General features: G+C 38.8%; 1 protein-coding gene across 2 annotated transcripts in view; it reads right to left on the bottom strand.

Moving 5' to 3' along the window:
* ZDHHC17 (zinc finger DHHC-type palmitoyltransferase 17) overlaps positions 1-18,671 on the bottom strand; it is a 74,884-nt gene that overhangs the window by 34,949 nt on the left and 21,264 nt on the right. For both annotated transcript variants that reach the window (XM_064449921.1, XM_064449928.1), the window contains exons 3-5: positions 12,549-12,671; positions 6,165-6,242; positions 4,609-4,753 (exon numbers count right to left, since the gene is read on the bottom strand). In XM_064449921.1, coding sequence (XP_064305991.1) covers positions 4,609-4,753; positions 6,165-6,242; positions 12,549-12,671 — 346 coding nt within the window. The remainder of the gene's footprint in view (positions 1-4,608; positions 4,754-6,164; positions 6,243-12,548; positions 12,672-18,671) is intronic.

Raw genomic sequence — 18,671 nt, 5'->3', positions numbered from 1 at the left:
TTAATGCAAGACCTGCACAGTTGTCTTCAGAGGCAATAGAGCTATGTCGATATTTCCTAAGCTACTCCCCTCAGCCCTTACTTGGAAGATTAGGTTGAAAGTGTTTCAGTGAAGTCTTTTGCTACAGAAACTACTGACAGAAACCCAGAAAGTGGGTGATGTTGCTTTCCATCACCCCCAGAACCTTCTCCTTTACTCCAGTAGTCTGTCAAATGCCCAGCACACTGGGATCCCCGCTCATGATGCTGCTAGCCTGACCCACGTGAAAGTTTTCCAGAAAATCCAATTTAGTTCTTCCAAATATTGCTTTTAAAATGTCACTAGCCTGCAGACAACTTTACATTTCTGAGTTTTTACTGTGTTGCTTAATTAAAAAAAAAATCAGAAATTTAAAAAACAGTTGATGGAGAGGAAAGAGAACCATTACTTTATTCTATTGTTTGTTCAGAAAAGAGTTACATGCATCAAGACCGAGATCCAAGTCTGTTTGCCCACAGTATTCGTATAGATTAGATCCTTTGGAGCCTACTAGGACCAGACAACCGTTGCCACTCCTTTTAACCTCCTGTTGTTGAGATTGTGAAGGAACTCAGAACTGCAGCCTAACCTCAAGGTCATCAATAATCCTTGAGAAGCATGACTTTAATTCATACGTCAAACTGTGTGAACAACATATTTTGAAGATTGTACAAATTACTGTAACATGAACAATCACTCTTTCATCCACAGATTTCATATGGAAAAGCAATTCTTCATGACAAACAGCAGGGACCTGTCTGCCTGGATGTAAGTAAAATGATTCCTTTGGTGATTCCATCCAACAAACCAAAACTACACTTTGCACAGTAGGCAACACTCGGCTAAAAGAAAGAGTAAAAAAAGCACGAGCTCCAGACTGTTCCCTGCACACAGATTACCTAGGCAGGCTACAGCTATTACGCATATTAAGCTACAACGCAGGCTGAGACAGATTGCTTTTTAAAGGAACTTTAAGAAGAGGCAAAGAAACAAGATTGACTTGCAGTACTGTTGCATAGATGGAATAAAGATTACATAGTTGTGGATAGCAGATGCATGCTCTAACAAACCGCTCGCCAAATATTCTTTGTTATTTTGCCAGATCATTACCACAACCACACAACAACTGGGACATTTCAGAAAGGAAGCTCTGTTGCTGCTTTTTACCGAAGGGCTGAGGTGAAAAAGTAAACCTTCAGCAGCAGGTACATATTAGGAGACTCTTCTGTTCTGGTGTGTACCAACACGCATTTTAGCATTAATCACTTGTTTAACTCTTGACGACAGGTCAATCTGGTAACACTCATGGAGAGGTGTACCTATGCTGTCAGGACAACAGTATGATCACTGCAAGAATGAAAGATTTCAAAAGTAAGTGATGCAATGATCAAAAATTGCACATACTGCTGCCCTCTGTATGTATTTCAAGCATGAACTCCATGGACCACAACTTGCAAATTTTTCATTTGTTTCTGAAATAGAACAACTGTGTTTCTGAAAGAGGACAACTTTGCATATGCAACGATAACCAGACTTAATCCTAGGACACTAATCAAGACTCCACAAAAAGCTTTTGGAGAGGCAAAAATATAGAGGAGAAAGAGCTTCCTGCACAGAAAGGAGCTGTAGCAACTGTTCTGCCGCTTAACACTACTTTCTGAAAGCGATACAGCTGATGAGGATTCTAAATGGCAGCTAGAAATCAGAGCAGCATTTAGGCTTACCAGGACACTTAACAAGCAATGGTCAAAACAGTACTGTGATAAAATATGGCCTTTTCAAAAGCACAAAAAGAATAAAGAGATTCCACTTAGAAGCGCATTAAATTGCACAGAAAGGGACCAGGAATTTCATCCTCTTTAGAATCATTACTGGCTATTTCACAAAACACAGACCTTCATAGAAAGACCCATCATGCCCTTGTTCAGAATTCTATTCTCTGTAAGGAAAAGACCTTTCTCACATGGACTGTTGCCCAGGGGAAGGGAAAGAGTCTTCTAAAGAAATTACATATTTAAAAGCATAAAGTAAAGAAGATTTATCAGGAAGGGAGATGTAAGGCTGAATATATTTCCTAATTTAGGGAAGACATGTGCTAGTTATTCACTAAAAGCAGAGATTTTGTACATTTCTTGTTGAATGAACTGAGTGAAGACCAACAGGCAGCTCACCAAGCACGGTAACACAAAACTGAACATACCTTGCTCTTTCAAACAACAAAAGCTCTGTTCTGAATACTCTAGTCCATCACATGCAGAGTCAGTTTTGACAATCATTAGAAAGAAACATGACTGGACTTAAAATTCTGTAAGTAACATGCTGTAGGTTGGGTCCAGGGAATAAACACTTGGTTCAGTGTAAACTGGCCTAAGCCCAGGAGAGAGAATGATCCTCAGTTGACAAGGAGAGCTGTTTCCAAGATAATAGGATTTAAATTTTAAAGCAAGTTTTGTGCATTTATGTATATACACATGGAAACACAGGCAGCTCCTTTTGGACTGATTATATGCCCAGATAAACAGGACAAGCCTGTATATAAACATGAGGACAAACAAACATTTACAAGGAGATTTCATAATCACAGTAGGACGTTTTAAAGGCCATTTATACGTCATTAATGCTCTGCTTTACACAAGTTTGCACATGTATAACATCTGCAAGATTTTTCCGGTAACATAAAGCCCACATAAAATTACACATAATTGTGAAAAAAATACAAAACTTGTTCCTGATGAAAAAGCACTTCTCTCCAATCATTAACTCTTACAAAAGAGCGATCATATATGATCAGCCTCTTCTTGTGCCTAGCTTACTCTCTATCATACACTAAATACTGTTTTACCAAACAGTTCTTAGGTACAAACTGAATACTGCATGGAACAGTAGTTTATTTCTTTTACATGTACAGGCACAAATAATTTTCTCCAGCAAATTTAGTATTTGTTTTACACAGAACAAACCCACTGATTTCATAGTCATATTCTACCTGACTCACTGGATTATATTTCACTTGCTATTTGAAAGAATAAGCAGAATACAGCATTAGCATTAGAACTGCATTAGCAAAACTGTAAAAAGAGAGGAGCGGTTTGACCACCAGAAGGCTTTGCTGCCACTCAGCGAGACCTGGACAGGCTGGAGAGCTGAACCTAATGGAATTCAACAAAAGTAAGTGGAAGGTCCTGCACCTGGGGAGGAACAACCCCATGCACCAGTATATGTTGGGGACTGACCTGCTGGAAAGCAGCTCTGCTGAGAAGGACCTGGGAGTGCTGGTGGACAGCAAGCTGACCCTGAGCCAGCAATGTGCCCTTGTGGCCAAGAAGGCCGACGGTATCCTGGGGTGCATAAAAAACAGTGTGACCAGCAGGTCAAGGGAGGTTATTCTCCCCCTCTACTCTGCCCTAGTGAGGCCATATTTGGAGTGCTGTGTCTGGTCCTGGGCCCCCAGTTCAAGAAAGACAGAGAACTACTGGAGAGAGTCCAGTGACTGGAGCATTTCTCTTCCAAGGAAAGGCTGAGAGACTTGGGTTTGTTCAGCCTGGAGAAGAGAAGATGGAGGGGGGATCTTATCAATATGTATAAGTATCTAAAGGGTGGGTGTCAGGAGGATGTGGCCAGACACTTTTCAGTGGTGCCCAGTGACAAGACAATGGGCAATGTGCAGAAGCCGGAACACAGGAAGTTCCAGCTAAACATGAGAAAAAATTTCTTTCCTGTGAGGGTGACAGAGCAGTGGAACAGGCTGCCCAGGCAGGTTGTGGAGTCTCCTTCCCTGGAGACATTCAAAACCTGCCTGGATGTGTTCCTGTGCCCCCTGCTCTAGGTGTGCCTGCTCAAGCAGGGGGTCAGATGAGATGTTCTCCAGCGGTCCCTTCCAACCCCTGCCATTCTGTGATTCTGTGACCTTTCTATATGGTCTACAAATTAAATCAAATTTGTGTTTCAGGCGCATGCCTGTAGGTGAGTAAATCTGTAAATTATACTGCAGGGTGAGTAGCAAAAAGGTGAGTATGTTTTTGAGCATACAGAATGAAAGAAGGGAGTCAGTAATGAATACACATCCTATATCCACACTTTACAGATCTAGTAGTAATATAAGAAGCTAGCAAGCAGGTTTTGGGTTGTTTCGGGTTTGATGGTTTTTTTTATTTACACACATGTACATAAAAGTTGTGGACTGAGGTATAAAAAAAAAAGATGTGACCTATGGCAATGCTTTGTCATTAGATTCTTAACCCATGTATAAATTAATGATTCTGTGAAGAATTTGAAAATATTTGCTGTCATTGTCATTGTTAATATTTAAAGAATAAATTCATTAGTAATAAAAAATGGTAAAAGAATAACTGCTAGAATTTCCACATACTACACTAGATAGGTATGAATTAAAGCCAAAGTACCCAGACCACTGTTAGAGGAAATTAAGTTAGTAGGTGGCACATCAATACTGTAGTAAAAGACATCGAATTATTTTTATGTTTAGTCAGGCAAATATATTGTACTTCCTGAATGACAGATATAGATTTCAGTTGTTTTCCTATTCTGATTTTGAGCAGAATCTATTTAAATATATTACTTGAAATTTACCTGTCCCTTTGCTATCAGGTAAGCAACAATCGAAGTATGTCCAAACTGGGCAGCCAAATGAATACAGCTACATCCTTCTCCATCAATTAGCGACGGATCTGCCCCATATTTCATCAGCTGTACAACCATGGATAAGTGACCCTGTCTGAATGCAACAAAACAAAGAAAACAAGCAACTGAATAAGTGCATACAGAGAAACCATTAAAATTTTATATTTGGATAGAAGAATTATGTTTAGCAGTTATTTACACTACCAGAACTTCTGCACTTTGACTCATACTCTGAAAACAACAATTGTCACGATCTGATTCTGCAACTGAGTAAGCAAACTCATTCACATGAGCAAATTCTATGCAGCCAATGCATACATCACATACAAGTGGCTGAAGTGTGTTGTATACCAAAAGGCCAGTCAACAAAAAAAATCGAAGTAATTAGTTTAGAAATCTAGTCTACTGTGACTTCTTCCAATCTACATATGAAACCTGCTATATTAAGAGATGTCAAACTGGCTATATGCTCTCACTTTTGTGGGGCATATGGTTTATCTTTCTACTATAATAACAGTAGTGAAATAAAAATAAGAAGGGAAAAAAAGGAAAACTGAGGGCCTACACTTCCTCCACACTACATTAAAAGCTTAAGCATCTTTTCGGCATAATGAGCATAGGCGTATCCGTCTTGTTGATATGGTGCCTAACTGTCAGCATACAGTTTCTGACATGAGCAAAAAGACCTTTTCAACGCCAGAAGCAGCTTCGGACCATGCTTCACAGAACAACAGATTACAGCTATGAACACCAGGAAATTTAATCAAGCTTTTGTGCTATTAACACAGAACGCAGTGTGCGATATGTAACAAGAAATATACAAGCTAAATCTTTAAGGTAGGCTAACAAGCAAGTCCTCATCTTTAGAAAAGGAATTATTTTGATACATTAAATGCTCTAAAAGATAATTTTATAAGTTTCCTTTTACAGTCCACAGTTAAATACATTAATATGGACAGTGTTACTTTCCCATCTATTTCTAAGCAGTTGTCTGAAAGAGCAGCTACTACTCAAAGGCTGTCTTCGATTTTCCCAGCCATTCATCATTCTCGGACCATCTTCCACATTGTAAACCAGATTTTACGTGCATCTTAAAACAAATCCACACACGTAATAGAACACTGCAAGGACAACGTCACACAAAATTATCCCAAACCCCATCTACCCAAGTGTTGCTGAACTTCAGAAGACTAACAGAAGTAAGATCTCCAACATAAGAGTAAACTAAGGTGACTATAGACTCTACTTTTACTTTACCCTTTTTCCCATCATAGCGATCATCTTCCTCTACATCAGAAAGAGATAAGACAAAAACTGAATTATATGCTGAAAGTTCCTGTAGCTCAAACATACCACATTCACAGTGTGCCCAGTTGTCAATGACCGAGTTTAATTCTTGTGCAAACTAACCCGAGAAAATACAGCAATTTTATAAATCAGTCAGTAGCAGATTCCAAGTTAAGAAAAAACACAGGAAAAGAAAATTCTAGAAGACTTTTCCCCACCTTGTTGCCCAGTGAAGTGGGGTAGAATTTAAATCTCCTCCAAGCTGATCAACGATAGCACCTTTTGATATATAGTATCTGGAATAACAAAAATAGTAACCATTATTGCTCATCTTGGTTAAATATACAGGACACACAGTAAGCATGTTTAATGTTTTGTGAAACAGGCAGTTACAGACCTGAAGATCAGAACCTTTTCTTGCCTTCAGACAACCATCCTTTTAAGAGGTCATGCATGCACATTCAATTTTTTGCCTTTTTGATGTTGGTTGGGAGAGTAGGGATGCTTCCTACTGTGTTTTAAGCGTGCTGCTATTTCCTAGTTTGATTCTAATGTAAAACAGAATAATTGCTATATATATATTAGTACAAACTATCCTACCACAGAAGTGTTTATTAAAATTGATTCTCCCAAAATATTTAGGGGTTGCTGCATTAAAAAGAATTCTGAATTAATGGTAAAAGAATAGGCTGCTAGACAACTAGCCTATTTAGAGAATTGTGGCTAAAATGGCAAAGTTATATATAATTCAGCTTGCAGCACGTATCATGATTGGAATGGCCCTGCTGAAGTCATTGTTCCAAGAGTTCACGCTTAAGTGTTGAGCCAAGTACTAAGATTTTTGTATACTTCTCAACTGTTATTAATCAAAGGACATAAACACCTGAGTATTTAAAAAATACATCTAAATAATGGGCTATAAATTATTTTCTCCCTCATGAACATTTATAGAAAGATGAGCTACCTGTAGGAACAAAGCAAGTTACCCATATTTAACTGTAGCATTTTGTATTCGTAGTCATTTGTACCGTTTCTGTGAACTGTTTCCTTGCTGTTTTATATGGGACACTAAACTGGCAATATTACTTTTCCCTTATGAAAGAAAATGCACACCTTACAAAGAAATTCGTGTTTTTAAGAAACATGCCTTCCCAGAAGGCTTCTGGCTCTTCATTCACTATTGTATAAGCCAGTGGAAAAAAGTTACTACTAACGGACCTTTGAAAAGTACTATCTAGCTACAGATTCCTAAGTGCTTGCACATTTCAAGTACCTGGGCCTGCAGATTTTTCACTGTCAAAATACCTGTCAGGTATATATGAATCCTGCTGTCCCACCCACACAAACTGTCCTTCAAATCCTCAACACTGAGTTTCTGGCACCTCAACTTCCTCTAAGTGTTTCAAGACATGCCAAGAAGAAGGGCAACAAACACAACAATTTGAAAAACATTACGCTATGTAACTACCTTCTTTTTCTTTAGTGGTTATTGGTTCACAGACTGAAACTTCAAAAATAGCACAAAAGTTACTTTTAGGAACAGAAAATGCATAAGATAACTATGTCCACACTAAAAACATCTAAAGGAAGTCGCTTTACACAGTTGCTTTAGAGCCATCAAACATAATGAAGTGCTTCAGCAGCTTGCCAAGGTCACACAAACTGTGGTTTCTGTGGCAAACAAGATCCCCTCTGATTCAGGACAGTCCACTCCACTGGTCTCCAACAACAAAAGAACAAAATTGCAACATCTCTCTGCTGAAGTCAATCTTTTGGATTTCTCGACGACAACAAACAAAGATTTTGTGAAAGTCTTGGTCCCGTGTAGGTGAAAAGACAAGGTTTATATAAGGTAAAGGGACAATGTAATTTTGTTATTGTGAAGCGAAGTCCAACTACCACTATCAAAGAACAAATTTGAAAAAAACACTGAGAAGCTATTCAGTCCACCTTGGGAAGGAGATCCCAAGGAAATCTTGCCTAAATAAAAGACAGCACAGAGAAATTCACAGTCAAAGCTTGGATCCATCTCGCTGATGTGACAGCCACTCATGGAGAGGTGAACATTAAACAGATTGTCTTCATTCAAACACTGGTCCCCGCAGAAACACAGAATATGTTCAGATTCTTCTGAGCAGCAGTACTGCTTACTGGTTAGTATGTTTTATTTAGAAGAACTTGCAGATTGACAACTGGGAAAAGACAAGGCGGTGATCTCCTGCCAGATGGCTCCTTGAAATAACATTTTATGCTTCTTTAATCGTGTTCTTAGACTAAGTTGAGATTTATCACTGCATTTCAGTTTCAGTACACATAAATCGTGAGATTTTCCTGCAAAAGTAGACTGAGAACTTGATCTCCTTGTGGAGGTAGATCTTGCAGAAGCAATTTTGTGCTTGGTGAGAATGTCCCTGGAGAAAGGAGGAACTGGGTGATTCTACCCTCAGTGAGTCATCTAAGCTTCCACACTAGAAGATGCCAGGTGTGCAAGTCCTATTTAAGCAATCTACTTACATTCAAAGCAAGCAGATCTGATAAGAGGTCACCTTAAGAAGAAAATACTTCCACTGATCTCCACATTAGGATCACTAAGTCTTTGCCAGTAATTTGAAAACTGCCCCAGCTTGCATTCAGTGCTTGTGGAATCAAAGTCCATGCATTCACTGTTGCTAGAAGGAGGAAAAGTAGAAGAGAAATCCTTGTCTGGAGGAAGTTCAACACAGGGAATGGAGAAACGTAGCCAGTAGGTAACTGAGGTAACAGGCCAATTTTTCATTTTTACAAAACTGAATTGAAGACAGACCAATAGATCAGTGCCACAATGAAAAGAGAATTATGTTGTGCATGTCTGACACTTATCCCTAATCCTACAGAAATAAGAAAAGGTTCTGTAGTTTTCCTTATAAAATAGCAATAGGCTTCACCAGTATCTACACTGAATCTCAAGTCTCACAACAGACAGCATGAGGAAATACTAAAAGCAAGATAATTCTAATTCTAAGCCTGCACTCTCCATAGATTAGCTGCTAAGCTATTTCATTTGGAAGACCTTATATAGTCAAAGTAAGCAAGGTATTGAGATCTGGTATCATGGGAGCAGATCACTCACACTTTGACTTCATCTCTGTGATACCAAGCTCACTAGCCAGCACATTTAACGCAATTATCCATTGCACAAAACGGGCGCAAATAGCAGACACTTAGGGAAAGATGTGATAGCATCAAACAAAACAAAAAACTCAGAATAATTTCATTTGAAGGAAACAGAGCAATCCAGTGTCTCACAAAGGAGAGAGCGAAAGCACGCACAATATGCTGGGCAATAGAAACTAAAATAAATCAAGACCCCCTAAAGACAGAGGAACCTGGAGCGTAAGAACTGCTTGCATCAGGAGGAATGAATTTTACATGCCATTAAACACATTAGTAGTCACACGCACTGTAGTAAACAGCAGGAAGAAAATGCAGTGCGGTATGTCACAGTGGTAGAGGTGCATCAGGAAGGGACAAGAGCTTTGACATATTGTTGAGGAAAAAGGAAGCATTAGACAGACACATTAGATTTAAGAACACTCAATTGTCAGGGCTGATACTGAAATAATTTGAAAGAGAAATGGCTGGTACAATTAAAGTTATGTTGAATTAAAATTCTCAGAACAAGTTTCCAGCACTCAAATGTAGGCGGAGAGATCTCCCTAACATATAATAAAGACTTAACTAGAAATTCAGATACATATTTAAGCAGAGAATTCCACCTATCTGAATCTGACATTTTGATTCTGCACCACCTCTATGTCCGATATAATTGTTATAGCAGGAACTTTTTAGCAATGCATTTGGAGGAGAAATAAAAGGTAGAACACAACACAAACCACTTGCATGCTCAAGTACTTCTTTCACAAATTTGGCTTCAAAAGAGGACTGATGGGGAATTTAAAATTTGGGCCAATTTTACTCTGTGAATAAAAGAAGGTCCCCAAACAAATTTTTGGGGCAGGTTTTTTTTGGTTTGTTTTGTTGGAGGTTTTAGGGGTTTGTTTCTTGTTTTCTGTTTTGTTTTTTTTTTTAAAGAAAAAGCTGCAGAATACATAAAATGCTAGTGAACTGAAGTATTAAGTCATAATCAAGTATCACACAGGTAGACTCACTGCACTATGAAGCTAATGCAGAAACTATACATAAACTAATACAGAAACATTATCCACAATATAGGCCTATTTTTTTCAAATGCCTCAGGTCATACTGATGTTTTTAAATTATGATAGTTGTCTCAATACTATTCTCTTTTCAGACCTTATAAAGACATATCGAATGAGATGGAATATCTGTAACACAAATGTCTTCCAACAACTCAAATAAGATTAACAATTTATTGCATGTAATTCATTGTGCATTCAACATGGATTACAAAAGTGAGCTCAAAATATGACAACTGCTTTTAGAAGCTGTACTTTTCTTAAAGAAAAACATCTATCTGAAAAAAGTTACACATTGCAGTTATTTCAGAGCAAGTTGTAAGAAAGATCCAGGACAACAAAGAAGGAAAATGGAATGAAAAGGAAGAAAACAACAGAGTCTAAAATGTAGTCTCACAAAAAAAGGTTATTTAGGCAAACCAGGGTCCTGCATCACTTTTGCAAGTCTCTAAGTCTCTCTTTCAGTGTGCCAGAGAGCACATTGGTTATAATGAAAAGATGCCGCCAAATGCAGAATTATATTTTCCATGATAAGCTTCTACCCACAATAAAAACATAAAACCTGTTGGGCTATCTGTTTCTTATAATAAAGAATGTATTCAGAAACACTGAATTATTTCAGAGAATCATTTAGTTGGGAGGGACCTTTGGAGATCATCTAGTGTAACCATCCCTGATCAAAGCAACTAGAATGTACCCGGTTGGGTTCTGAATGTCTCCCAGGGAGGAGAGTTCACAAGCTCTCTGGGCAACCTGTGCCAACGCTGTCACCCACACAGTAAAATAAGTGTTTCCTGATGTTCATATGGAATTTAATGTGTGCTTTAATTTGTGCCCGCTGCCTCTTATCTTGCCCCTGGGCAGTACTGAGAAAAGTCTGGCTCTGTCTGCTTTACTTCCTCCCATCAGGTATTTATATACGTTGGTAAGATTCCGGGTATTACATTACCAAGTATCCCAGGTACTTATATACATTGATTAGATCCTCCTTGAGGGTCTTATACACATTTACAAGATAAGCCTTCTCTCCTCTAGGCTAAGAAGACCAAGCTCCTGCAGCTTCTCCTTATGTCACATGTTTCAGTCCCTTAATCACCCTTGCGTCCCGGCACTGGACTCACACCAGTATGTCGGCATCTTTCTTGCAACGGGGAACCCACAACTTCACACCCATGTTCAGCTTCAACAGTTGAGTAGAGAGGAAGGGTCACCCCCCTCAACATGCTGGCAATGTTTTTCTTAACGAGGCCCAGTACACCATTGACTTATTCTGCTGCAAGGCTGCATTGCTGGTTCACAGTCAGCTTCCTGTCCACTAGGACCCCAAGGTCCTTCTCATCAGATCTAAATCTTTATCTATTTAACCTTCAAGAGAACTGCATCAGGGCACAGAAAGTCCTTTAAAAACAAGAGGAGAAACATGAATCTGAGATCTTCTAGAAACTCAAGACCGGGTCCGATGAAGTTGCTGGTGATCAACATGCACGGAGAGAACATGCCTAAATGAAAATGTTTTGCGTTTGTTTGCATGTGTTAAGTACACACATTCATTAATAAGAACTGTTTTGAAAAGTGGGCTGATTAAGGATGTGCAGTTTATGTCAAATATTCTAGAAACGTGCTGATTCAATAGTATTTTGTGGATTTAGATTTAATTGCACGTACTTAATTCATCATTTTGTTACTGGTAGAGACTAAAACCAAATATTCTGTGCACACTCATGATTTGTAAAACAACAAGTACTAAGAATTATCTCTTCAGAATTTAAGCTCTCCACATTCTGAAAGAAAATAATATGTTTTAAAACATAGTCTCAAATATTATACTCCAGATTTTATAAACTGAAAAACAAAAATATACCCCAAATCCCATAGCTCCCACTATTAAAGTCTTATTACTTGAAAGGAGAGGTTAAGCGATTTATCTGTTGCAGCAGATGTGTTTTAAAACTGAAGAAGTTATTTAAGTTAGAACTTCTTGAAATGCTGAATGAAGTAGAAATTTCCCCTTGCACCATGTTAATCTTGCTTATTGAAAAGCATTCTCTACCATCTATCATCAAATTTCCCCTTGCCAAAAAAGAAATTTGGTATTTCGGCAAGTATACCATAGTATAAAGAAATTGCACTTGCAGCTGAACAGCTGTTCCACAGTTTTATCTCATCCGAGAAGTGTTGAAGCTTGACTTCTGGACATCTAATAGGTTTTGTTTCTGTTAACTGTGTCATCAAACCATTGCTGCCAAAATGCAAATTACATCTTTTGACTACTCCCCCTGCCCCCAAATTTCAGGACCAAAAATTCAGTTTTTAAAAGAATTAAGATTAATTAACACCTTAAAAAAAAGGAATCAGCCTTTTTAAGGACATGATTGGTTTTCACTTAAGTTAAAGTGTAGTACATACTTCACGAGATCTATCCTGTTGTTGATTGCAGCCCAGTGGAGAAGCGTTACATTTTCTTTGTCCGGTTGTCGTACATCGTAACCTGCTTCCACCAACTCTCTACATCGTTCGTATATTCCATACCTTGAAGAAGAAAATAAGATTTTTTCAAAGTCGTTACCTTGCATAAAAATGCATTTGGCAAACTCCATGCTTACAGTGACAATACAAAAGCTTCAACAGAAGAGAAATGAAGCAGAAAATTTATTTTCTGTTTCTATATGATTACAGATCTCTTGCAACAAAAGTTTCCACTGGCAGAAGTTATTTCAACCAATTCAAGGTTTTACAGATAACTTGTCTCCACAGCAAACTATACATTAGAGCAAGGCAAAACACAGACAAGTATTAAACCAAATATAAATAAAACTTCTCTTCCCAGGGACTCTACTATGTTTGTTTCTCCCACCACTGTTCTTCCTATTTCCTGAAGACCAAAAGAGCTTAGCCAACTGATCTGACAATATCTTCCGAAAATTCTGATGGCGAGATCATCAGATCATTTACAAACACTAACAGAGCTCAAATTTTCATCTCAGATAACAAACAAATAGCAATTTGTCTGATGTAAGTTAGTATCATCTACTTTTTTATACTACTCCAAAATTCTATACTTTAACATGAAATTCTTTAATTAAGGATGACTTTTAAATGTGAGTTACCTTCATTTGAAAAAAGAAATTCTGCATACATTTTGAAAGTTGAAACAATTCAGGAAGCATAAACATCACTTAGGCATCTAATGTAGGACTAACTCCAACATTAAATCATATTTTTCTTGATGCTTACATTGTTTTACCACCTATTTTTAGTGGCAATAAAAGAAATGCAGAAAGGCAAGTAAAGATTATATTTCAATGTCTGTACAACCCACAGGGATTTCTCAACTCTCAAGGAAGAGACTGCTGTGTGGGCAAACCTTGAAATCAAGATCAATGCCTCGTGACATCCGACTTCTGCTAGAGCAGAACGTTAACAGCCTCTCAAAGTTGTAATTTAAGTAAATTTTCCATACGCTCCTTCTATGCTCTACTTTCTGCAGAAGAGACAGCTTTAGACAACTTAAGGCTCCTTTGGCTCCACTTGATCCGTTTGTGTAACTGATGCCAAGACCTTTTTTCCAGGGTAGTTACCATTCTTACTTTTCCTTTCATATGTCTGAATGGATCCTTAATCTGGACAGCACTCCGATAGTGAAGCCTCAAATTACTCCAATCAACAAACCTCAGGAATGGTTTCCAAGCCTACCACAGGCTTGAAGCACGTAAATTAGTTGGACAGTATCAAAAAACAGAAGTACTAGATGTAACAGCCTACTTATATCACGTTGTTTTCCATTTCTTAGGAAAGTTGCACTACAAATTACAAAAAATGCTAGAAATTACTGTCATATCTGTAATCTTTCCAAACACTGTGAAAGATCAGAACAAAGCCTATTGCGTGCAATACATACCAATTGGCAGCAAGCCTGTAAAATTTGGTCCCTCAGACAGAATGAAAAAGCAGTAGTCACGAATAATTTTGATGACAAAGCTTTGTTTTTATCAGTTGGCGGGAGGTGTGGAAGAGGAGAAGAGTTTTGGTTTACGAAGACTTAAAAATATGCAACCCGCTAGACACGATACACATACTCAGACACACATAACTGCCAGAAAAAGTGATAAGGTTCTAAGTCGGGCCAATCTCGAGGTGTGCTGTCTCCCGAGGCCCCATCTAGATCAACAGTGTGGCCTGACAGGTGCCTTTTCCAATGGCTTAACACATACCGTTCCTGACTTTTCCCACCCCAGTTGAAAGGGCCATTGAAGAAACAGGCTAGGACTACTAGAGGCAGGTTAGCCACGAACAAGGAGTGAGAAGACACAGTAGAAGAGATGGGGGAAAGCAGGGCTTCTCAAAGCAAGACAACAAATTCTGATCTTACTGCAGTACAACATCACACTAGCATATTACAATATCTGGAGATAACCTAGAAAGTGATTCATACACAACAGCAAAACATCCTTTTGTTGACAAGCTGTTCTACTCAAGTCAGCTGTTATGACAACCCTTCCTGCTGTATACAAGCCTGCTGCCTTTATTTAAACAGCTAGCTGAAGCTGTAATGTAAGAAATTATTGACCTACAGCCCTGCTATTAGGTTGAACAGTCACCAGCTAAAAACGTGTACTGCCTAAGGCTGAGTTTAGCTGACTCTCACCCTGCTTAAATAAGCAGTAGTACACAATGAGCAGGAATTGTATTAATAAAACATTCTAAGTTATTGGAAAGACACGAAGAACAAGAACACAATAATGATAACTTCTATAAAGCATAAGAGGCAATCATGTAAACCTTTCATGCAGTGGATTAGTATTTTCCTTACATGTACTGGTTTTGGCTAGGATCAAGTTAATTTTCTCCATAGTAGCTCCTATGAGACTATGTTTTGGATTTGTGACCAAAATGGTGTTGCTAACACACCCATGTGATACTGCTTTCTGAAGAACTTTGCTCAAGAGATATGAAAATGAAGGAGAGCTATTGCTGAGCAGTGCTTATGCACAGTCAAGGCCTCTTCTGCTTTTCATGCTGCTTTGCCAGCAAGTAGGCTGGGGGTGCACACGAAGTTGGGAGGGTACATGATTGAGACAGCTGACCCCAACTGACCAAAGCAATATTCCATTTCACATGACACTGTGCTCTGCATATAAAGCTAAGGGAAGGAGGAGGAAAGGGCACATTTGGAGTGATGGTGTTTTGTCTTCCCAAGTAACCGTTGTGTGATGAAGCCCTGCCTTCCTGGAGATGGCTGAACACCTGCCTGCTGATGGGAAGTAGTGAATTAATTCCATGTTTTGTTTGCATGCACAGCTTTTGCTTTACCTGTTAAACTGTCTTTATTTCAACCCACGAGTTTTCTTGTTTTTAGCCTTTCTATTCTCTCCCCCATCCCACTGGAGGGGGAGTGAGCAAGCAGCTGCATGGGGCTCAGCTGCCTACTGGGGTTAAACCACAACATTACTATTGGTCAGCTATGATAAACTGTTCAATTGATTTAGATGGGTGTCCTATCAAGTTAGCAACACAACATAAAATGAACCTACTTGAAAGGTTCTACTTGAAAATTAAACTCCCTGATCACTGCAGGGGGTTGGACTAGATGACTTCTAAATGTCCCTGCCAGCCCAAACCATTCTGTGTAAGTCACTTCTGATATCTAGTCAAGTTTCTGTTAGACCATGCTACCAAGATAGCTCTAACCAAGCGACACTGGCAGTGTCTTTGGGGGTGGGGTAGGGCAGGGGTGTGTTCTTTGGGGTTTTGGTGGGGTTTTTTTGTGGGGCTTTTTATTTTATTTAAAGCAAATCTCTAGTCTTACAGAACACGTGATGCTGCTTTCTGAAGAACTTTGCTCAAGAGATATGAAAATGAAGGAGAGATATTGCAAGCACATAAATTGACTCTGCAGCTTGTTGAGTCAGAACACTTGCCAATGCCCCTGCAGAAGCCCCAGTAGGATGCTCTAATTATGCTCCACTGATGTTTACAAATACGACCCTCTAGAATTCGCCCATATGCTTCTGTGAAGCTCTGGGCAAAGACTACTGCATGGGATCAGACACAACAAGGACTTGTAGGAATGGATTCCTTCTCCAGGCTTAGCATCATAGACTTCCCCTCCTCCCCACTGGAAGGCAAACTGCAAGTCACAGGTACTTCCTACCACTTGGCCACAAAATAGATCATGAAGTTCTGCAACAGAAACAGAAAGAAGAGTCTTCGCAGGAAAATGAAATGCTTTCCAAAAGTTAAACTGAGAATAAGGTATATAGCAATTTTTAAAGTCACCATCAGTTTGGCTGTTCCCAGCAATTTATTTTGGTATGTTGAACTCAATCATAACTGATTACAAAAGATGTAACACACAAGTTAGAATCTAATAATTTTTCAATTTATTAAATTGTCACAAGAGGACTTAAGGATCTAGACAGACAAAATGTGCCTGGCAAAAAAGGTTAGGAATTTACAACAATTTGCTCTTCTTCCTGGAAACAGCAGGCTCTCTACAATTAAATAAAACACTGAATCTGATGCAGTCATGGTTTCTTGAGCTCTGTCCTAGAACTGCACTATTCTTCTCTCACATGCTACCTACAGTCGTCTTCCATCAACTTCCTGCAGCTGACTTCACCTCGCCTCCTCCAAAGGTTCACGACACACTGTTAAATTACAGAATGAGAAAGTCACCCATTTCAGACACTCAGCGTAATTGTGCTCATAATGTTGTTATGAAGGGCTCTATGCTCTTCAAGGAAGAGGAACGGCGGAAAGTATTCAAATCCTCACGTGACACTGATGTATCAACCTAATAAATGTTCAGCATCTGGGTGAATTCTGGAGGGTGATGCTGTAAATGTCAATATGGAGTATAGCTAAAGCGTATTATTGAGCTTGCCTTGTTCTGAAAGAAACGGGACTAGTTCTTTCAGGGCAAAAATACCATTGTGCAAGCTCATTTCACTATCACAGTCTCTAAGCTATTTCGGTAGCTAACCTGTAACATTTTATTTGTCACCACGGGTTGAAGATATTCTGAACTTAATACATCCAAAAAGAGTACCCTGGAAGCCTTTTGCATTTTAAATACATAATCCATTTTTTAATCTTTTGTCTGCAAGCACATCAACTCTTGGAAAGACACTGCCGGCTTTGCTGCATGATTAACATAAAATTTGGCCACAATACTAGGAAGGAATCTCTCTTCAGTGAGCACATCACCATGCCAACAAACAGTAGGTAAGCCAGGAGCTGACTCCCTCATCTTGCTGTCATTGTAACTCCAATCAAAGCTGTTGTAACTGGAAATGCCATTATTAGAAAAATGATCTTTTTTATCTTTTGAAGTCCCATTCCCACGAATGATGGTGGTTAAATACTATCAAAGCCTTTCATATGTTCATGGGTTTTGTGTTAAACACTAACACAGTTTTGTTTTCAACAGCAAAGTGATAACTCAAGAGCTGCTTACTGAACTGTTAACATCACTGTTGAGAGCAAGAGAAATTTGGCTCTTGCGTATGTTCCAAAGCCTCAAATTGTCCAGACAGTTGTGGCTATATTACTACTGTGATTAAAAAAAATCCCACCCTTCCTCAGGAACTTCAGATACATTTCACTTCCAACAATATCATCAAACTCCATGGGCACAAATGACTAGGCATAAAGAATGTGTACCTGTGTCACAGTCTGCCCATCCTCTCCTGGGAGCAGCTGAAAAACAGCCAGGAGAAATTGCCACTTTGGCCAACCCTTACCAATTTGAATTATTCCACATGTATCCTGTTGGTTTTTTTCTTATCAGTTACCCTATGAATGATGAGAAATAGTGAGAAAAAAGCATGTTCAAAGGTATCCAACAATTTTTTTCCTAAGCAAGATTCAGCATATTTCATATTTCATGCTGCACTATTTCACAATGCACACAGCTTCATTTTGAATGGTCTCAGTGAATGCAACTAACAAAAAAGTTAATTTTGCAGTAATGAAATCATAACACTTGAGCACCAGAAATCAATCTTCCAGAAGTCACAAAAACACTTGTTAATATCATTAATGTTCATATGGGTTATTTAACATACTTTCTGCATAGCTGGAATTTGCTCAAGTTCACTACAAGCAACTGAAAAATCACAACACAAGGATTAATGAATGTGTCTCAGATTTTGTTCTCCTTATCATAACCCTTCACATACTTCTCTACACATCAGCATTAGCTACTTTCCCTTAGTTCCATGGCTTAAAAGATTTAAAACAGACCAAAGATAGCAACTTTAAGTTATTACGTTAACACAGTACCCTTCCCAAGACCCCAGCCTTGGACGATGCAGGGCTACTGGTGCCAGAAGAGATAGAAATAAACATACCCAACATGTCTCCATTAAATTTCACTTTTAAATCACGTATGACTCCACTCCCCTGCAGCTCCAGTGAGAGCATGGAATGATATCACAGAGGAATGAAAACAATCCGCAGCCCACCCTCTGATTTTGTAGAGGCAGAAGAAATTGAAAGACTTTCTATGCAGTTACAAGTGAAGTACTT

The sequence above is a fragment of the Phalacrocorax carbo genome, chromosome 1 (genome assembly GCF_963921805.1).
Source record: "Phalacrocorax carbo chromosome 1, bPhaCar2.1, whole genome shotgun sequence".
Taxonomy (NCBI): domain Eukaryota; kingdom Metazoa; phylum Chordata; class Aves; order Suliformes; family Phalacrocoracidae; genus Phalacrocorax; species Phalacrocorax carbo.
The sequence above is the reverse complement of the archived record's forward strand: the minus strand, read 5'-3'. Positions and strand labels throughout refer to the sequence as shown.